The sequence below is a fragment of the Diaphorina citri genome, unplaced genomic scaffold (assembly GCF_000475195.1).
Source record: "Diaphorina citri unplaced genomic scaffold, Diaci psyllid genome assembly version 1.1 scaffold10637, whole genome shotgun sequence".
Taxonomy (NCBI): Eukaryota; Metazoa; Arthropoda; class Insecta; order Hemiptera; family Psyllidae; genus Diaphorina; species Diaphorina citri.
Window position 1 is genome coordinate 3731 of NW_007388011.1, and position 7225 is coordinate 10955.

General features: G+C 38.1%; 1 protein-coding gene across 1 annotated transcript; it reads right to left on the reverse strand.

Annotated features, from left to right (window-relative positions):
• Positions 1–3089: 3089 nt before the first annotated feature.
• On the reverse strand, positions 3090–7050 carry LOC103522720 (leucine-rich repeats and immunoglobulin-like domains protein 1; the record flags this gene model as incomplete). The annotated part of the gene is made up of 5 exons (XM_008487814.2): positions 3090–4250; positions 4377–4575; positions 5248–5469; positions 6271–6507; positions 6792–7050. Coding segments are annotated over 5 exons (1600 nt in total), but the record flags the coding sequence as incomplete, so codon positions are not given.
• Positions 7051–7225: the final 175 nt, after the last annotated feature.

Sequence of the window (7225 nt, forward strand, 5' to 3'; positions counted from 1 at the left end):
CTGGATTTGGGCCAGTTCAGCCACAACAGGGCGAGCCAGTCATCAGTATTTTAGTAACAATGATCAGTTCATTTGTATCAGGAAGCAGCCCGTGCTGGATTTGTGCTATATATACACTGGAAAATCATTAGTAAGCTTTCTCAAACTGTTATTATACCTTAATTTGACTTAATTCATAGGTTGGGCAGGCATTAACAGAAAAAACCTCCAACGGGAAGGATTAACCTTATGGATAGTTCTTTCTTGCTCAATACTGTCCAGTTTATTTGTCTACTAGCCTGAGAATCGGCCCATTCAGCCAAATTTCCTACCTTCTTGCGTTTCTTTAATGCTGTTTCCAAATATCAATTCTAGGCCGTACTCGTACCTAACTGTCATGTTCTGGTGACAATTAATGTATTCAGGCCAGCCACTCCACTTTCAGGGTAGGACCTGACGATAGGTACACCTGATCAGGTCTACCTAGACGGTGTTTGTGCGGCTCGCTGCAAGGTATCAGGTAACCTGACAGACGGACCTTGTTAGGCCGGTATCTGATAGGTTGGTGGGGTGTGTGCTCATGAGGTGTACAGTATCTGCCTGAATAGTGAGTGGGCTAACCTTACTCGACCTTTTTTGCCTCTTTGTTTTGCGATAAGATCTCTTTGTTCTGGTGGATTTTTTTTTTTCTCTAACAAGTTATGGAACACGGTTGTATATTTTCTAGATGTTTGTGGACGCGGGTTATCGGTATATCAACAACCCCATCATTATCTCTCACGTTGTGTCACCCACGGGCGGTAACACATTTGCGGCGCGTAACTAGGATAAGTCAAGATCTCCCAGATCCCCCTGCAGTGCGTCCTACAGAGTTAAAAAAAACTATTGATACAATCCTGTTAAGGGAGTTAGATACATGATATGACAGAGTTGACATATTAGTATATAAGTCTTACCAGTCTCCTAGTTACACATATAGAAGTTTTCTATTGTACCTTAGCCAAAATTTGACCGACTAGATACATAGGTACCCAGTATCAACATGGTGAAATTGACACGAGAGGAACCATCGCCTATCATGTAGAACAACCGCTACCTCTGCCATATTTTGTGAATCTACTTCAAAGCTAAGTGCCTACTACTAAGTATTGAACACGAGACTTACTATGTGTATTACACAGAAAAGTCTCTTGTGGAAGCCAACTTTTGCAGTGCATATTTGTTGCCAGTGGACACTTACTTTTAGGTTATCAAGCGTGCTCTGGCGAGGCGCGCAAACGTCAATAAGTCTCGAAGCGGCCGCGCCGTCCGGGCCTACATTAACACGAAATGGAATTTCAAGTGTTTTTCTTCATATGAAATTACACACAGTATAATTTATTTGTTACACATTTCTCTTTCTCTTCCCAGCGGAAGAAGGTTGTCTGCAGTTTTACACGGGAATTCCGGGCACGATCAAAATCTTTCAACTATGAACCCGCCTCTGGACCTACAAGCTTTCTAACCAGGACTACAGTATTTGTGTACGCATCGAAACGGAACTTCTGCGGCATTCAATACACGGGCTGTCCTGATCCTGGTGAGTTCAATTTTATCCTGGATATTTCCAGGAAGAAGAGCATTATGATAGGTTAGTAGCAAGAATAACATAGGCCTTTCTTCCTGGGAACAATTCATTGTGTTCGGAAGAGGTTGGAAAAACTGTAACAACGGAGGTCTTATCGTCCCGAAATCGAAGGGAACAGAGAGGATAGGAAAAAGCCAGCTGTTCGGAGAACGAACTGTATCTGGCGAGCGTCCTTGACTACTAAACCATGCGAGCGTCTTGACCACTAAACCACCGAGGTAGGATGATTGAGGAGTCTGTAATATCAAGTTTTTTTTATTGTTATTTTTTAAATAAGGTTCTCCTAGAGGAGTTTTATACCAACATTTTTTTTTTATTCGTTTTTGATTAACAAGTGTGTATTTACAAGTATTTTTTCACTTGTGAGCCTTTTTTCGTTTTTTTTTTTTTTTTTTTTTTTTTTTTTCAGCCAACAACCGGTCTCACGCGTTCACCATCACAGGTAACACCTAGGGCAGAACCTGTAGCCTCCAGTATTGGATCTCAGTGTAATATTGGACTGGCTGGTGATACCATGTACGAGTAATGTGGGCCGTATTCAATGCAGGAGTATCTACGTGTGTGGACAGACTATGTGGTGGTACCTTGAATACGGAATCTTCTACTGTGTTGGGCAACTGTGTATAGTAAGTGGATGAACTTTGTTATAGTCTCCTAATAGTAGTATGAGTGTATAGTTACTAGGAAAAGAAGGGAAGAATGTAATGGAAAAATGCTTCAATATACCTGGTATTTATTTAGAAATACCTTAAAGAACAATACATTTTAGTTTTTTTTTTTTTTTTCTTATTGCTGTAAATCAAATATCCTATTGTTGCAGATACTGTAATTCAAAATTAAAATTGTTGCACGGTACTGTTAAGCCATTCAGATTGGTGTACCATTACAAACAACGTAGAGTCTCCTACCGACATGGGAAATCGAGGCTTCTGCTTGAACTATGTGCAACAACCTTGCACCAATAGCTTGAATTAAGGTACTCCTTCCTATGATGAAGTACTAAGATCTAAGGAGAAATTCGACCAGTTGTATCTGTGGCAATCGCTTGAACTAAGGTAGGTACTAAGGAGTAACTAGGACTATGTACCAGCAGCCATCTGTGTAAGGACTAACCAGTAAGTTTAACCAAGGAGTATCCAGTAGTTTAACCAAGGAGTGTCCGGGAGTTTTAACCAAGGACTGACTAAAGAACATCTTGAACTAAGAAGTAAACAGTTTAACCAAGGACCAACTAAGAGTTTATTTAAACAATGGAGTTTCTTGAACTATTGGGCCTACCAACCTAAAAGAAACTTGTACTACAAATTGAACGAACAGGCATATTTATGTCTTCAATAAATGTCTCAGCTATGAAAATTCTTTTACCTTTAGTGTAATGTTCATTTATGTGATTTGGTATCAACAGAGGCTTTCCTTTATTATACGAGTAATAAGGAAATTAATATAAAATAAGTAGGTATTTGAAAATGATTAACAAAAGAAATATATATATGCTTCTCAGCGGATAAATTGTATAATATACTATAAATAATGTCTATTATACCACTGAAGTTTATTTACAAGATTAGATTGTAAACACAAATAGTTCCGGTAAAATGTAGTAATTTTGAGTATATCGAAAAAAAAACTCTTCAAATGTGGAATGAACTTTTCCATTTAAACAATGATATTCTTAGTTTTGAGTGCTGTTTTTTTAATCCCTCGAAATTTCCTTGGAACTCTTAGGATCTTTACGATCTTATAACAAACGAAACAGCCTTGAATTCCGTAGGAGCTTTTACTATCTACTTATATACATCCGTTATTTTTTGTGCTTTTTAATAAAATGCTTAATTAATTGCATTTGCTTACAATTGGTTCGATGAGACACAATACTATGAGCATAGCTTGTGTCCAATATGTTGAAATATAGTCTATGTACAGTATAAATTTTACTCCCAACAGGTCTTTCTATACACATCTCAATTCTTTATCACACTGATAGAATCGAATTCCACATCAGTTGTATTATCAACCACGTAGGCAACATTGTCAGGTCCTAATGCTGAGAATAGAGGAGATAGTTTTGTAATGGTTGCTATCGGGGGATTAACAACTCTAGGAGGTATTTCCGTGACTGGTTCTGCAGTTGGAATTCTATTGGGGGTCTTTTCTGCTTCGATCTTGGCATCTATAACTGACACGATATCCTCTGGTACTTTCTCGTTTAAAATTTCTTCTTCGATGAGTCTTTCCTCAGGCATGTTCCTAGTCTCTTCTACTCTGTCATCTAATGTGCGTTTTCTTTCGTCTGGGGTGCGTATTACGTCCGGTTGTTTTTCTTTTTCCAGATTGTCTTGGACCGGTATTTGATTATTGGTTTCCACTGGCTGTGGTAATTCCAAGGTGATGGTTTCTGTGTATTCTTCTTGTATGGGGGTGGTTGGTGTTTGTGTTGTGGTAGATGTGGTGCTCCTCTGAGTAGTTGTGCTGGTAGGAGCAGGTGTAGGTTCTGGTGTAGTGGTTGTTGTTGTAGTAGTAGTCGTACTTGTTTCGTTACTATCCGGTTGGCATATGGTTTCTCCATGTATTTTCGTATTGTTGTTTATAGTTTCCATGGCATCAATCACTGCTCGCATGCTGTCGTCACAGAGAACTGGATTACCTGGAAACCAATACAGAGAGAATTACTTGGAAATCTAAAATATTACCTTAATCATTTTACGTAAATTTTTCACATCCTGAATTTATAATGACTTTACCTCAGCACACCAAATCACCAGACTCTTACCTTCCAAGTATATCCGTAGGGTACTATTCAGACCAAAGATTTGACATTGAGTCTTGAGCGCCAGTTGAATGTTGATGGCTTTGATGTTATTGTGGGCAAGATCTGCCTTGCAGAGGACAGGCAGGCCGTGGAAATCTTTGTCCAGTCGTGTCAGGGAATTGTGCGACACAAATAGTTCTTCTAAAGCGGGGAGGAATGTCTGGGAAGAACAGAGAAAATTAAGGCTGATAAAAGCTTGTCAGAAATGTTGATCTCTGATTAATGCACCTCGACAAATTTTATGATTTGACTTGGACTTGTAACTCCAGATCCAAAGTCCACCGTGTTAACCAGTATACTACTGAGGTTGGTGATTTGTACAACATACTTCTTAAACTGTTGGTACATGGGGACTCTTTAGCCTTAGTCGACACGTCGACAGTATAAAAATAAGGTAGGTAAGGTACCGAATTTTATATTTAGTAGTAAATTTGATGGAACCAATAGTCAAATCCTTGCCTTTCTTCTAGGTTTTCCTTGCCCTTGGGATCAATTTAATTTGAAGAAACCATTTAACAACTGATGAAAATTTGTTAAAAGTTGAAATAAGTTGAAAAATTCTAAATTGTTTAGTGGTAAATTAAATTTATTATAAATTTACCTTTGATGTTTCCTCTTCTAAATTGTTTAGTGGTAAATTAAATTTATTATAAATTTACCTTTGATGTTTCCTCTTCTAAATTGTTTAGTGGTAAATTAAATTTATTATAAATTTACCTTTGATGTTTCCTCTTCTAAATTGTTTAGTGGTAAATTAAATTTATTATAAATTTACCTTTGATGTTTCCTCTTCTAAATTGTTTAGTGGTAAATTAAATTTATTATAATTTACCTTTGATGTTTCCTCCAGCGTGGTTAGTAGATTGTGCGAGATGTCCAACATTTTCAAACTGTCCAAACCAATGAAGTCATCCGGGGAGATCGTCCTGAGCTTGTTGTGGCTCAAATCGAGCCGGCTCAGTCCATGAATGCCCATGAGGGCTCCGTCCAGATTTTCAATCTCATTGTGCTGAAGTTTCAGCTCGAATATGTTGGTCACGCCTTGAACTTGATTCTGTAATTAAAAAAAAAAGAACAAGTATAATTAGAGCGTTATTTAGACTGTTAGCTTGGCTTAAACATTATGCCAAAGTCGGAATAGGATAATAATAAAAGTGCTTATTTATACTGCTTGTGCTCGCATAGGACTGAAAACTACCTTTACTTCAGCAGTAGGCTACTACTATTATTGAGGTCAAATTCTCAAATTATTTTGAGGATAAGATTCCATACCTCAGTTGAGATTGAACCCACGCCCTCCTGTTTACCAGGCGAGCGTCTTCGCCACTACACCACCGAGGCAGGATAACAAATTAACAAAATAGGAAAACAATTGGGTTTTACCTAAAGTACAAAGCTCCGACATGATCGCATGCACGTTTGATTTCTTCTGAGGAATGAAATCTGTAAGTATTTCCTACTGATAGAGGAATGAGTTTCACATCCCAATAAACAACTGATAACGGTACAACTTATGCTAGAATATTACACACGACCATCCACAAACGTGGAATATTATAATATTGGTATCCCCCAGAGGTATTGGTTGCCAAGCTATATTCAATTAATTACTCCTTCAGATTTTTACCTATGTACATCTATTAAATCTACATGTTATTTGCCCAACTATTTTGTTACCTACCTTTCTGAATATTTTCAAGTAGTTGAGGAGGTATAGGTGCCCTATTTTTGTACACCTGTTTTTTGTGAGGTGGATACTCCAGATTTTTGGAGTCCAGCCCACAGTAAATGAACAAAATGGGAGCCTGAGGGAGCTGAAATACAGTCCTGGTGTAATGTACCATCTGGATCTTACCTTGCCTTCGTTTCTAGTTCCAAATTTATTGATCTTGTTATATGACAGATCAACAGTCCGCAATCTTTTGAGTCCCCTTATATCATCCAGAAGGAACTCGGTAAGTTGATTGTGTGATAAATACAGATAGGCCAGTTTGGTAAGTCCGCTAAGTGACGAGTTCATCGAAGTGATCTGGTTGTTTTGTAAGGAGATGCTGTCAAGATTGTGCAGATTTTGAAATTCATCCCTTCGTACCTGAAAAACAAAGGAAATGAGTTAGCCTTGAAATGTTCAGCTTAACCCCGCCTAGGCCCTTTGTAAGTAAAAAGGCTTTTCTAAATGATGCTCAACCTCAAATAATGTCGTTAAGGATCAGCAGTTACGAAAAGAATATTATCAATATCTCCATTTTACACGAGTTTTTGTAAAATTCTTCCAATAGGTTTCATTGGAAATCAAATACTTCAAAGATGTTGTACTAAATCCCAATCTTTGGGTACTTCTTGAATGAACCTTTCAATCATTAGAAAAGCACCTACCATTGTAATTTGATTGAAATCCATATTAAAGACTTGTAATTTGGTTAGACCTCGGAGCAGTCCATCCAAAGAAGTGATCCTGTTGTTGTTCGCATACAAACTGCCTAGCTGGGAAAACAGTTGGATATCAGAGGGCAATGCTTCAAGTTGATTCTGCTCTATGACGAGCAGTTGTAATTTGGATAGAGTTCCCAGTTGGCCTTCCAAAGATTTCAGTCGGTTGTTGTTTAAGAAGAGCCAGTTCAAATCGGTCAGGCCCCTGGAACAAGTTGGGGAAAAGGAATTTAGTGAATAATGTGAATAGGTGCAGGTACACTGAATATGGAACTACACTCAATGCAAAGTTTAACCGGTTGGACCGGTGGTTCACTCTTCTTCTTCAAACATTGCTGTCTCTTTTATGAAGTTCGGCAACGTTTTTGTCGGTTCTGAGT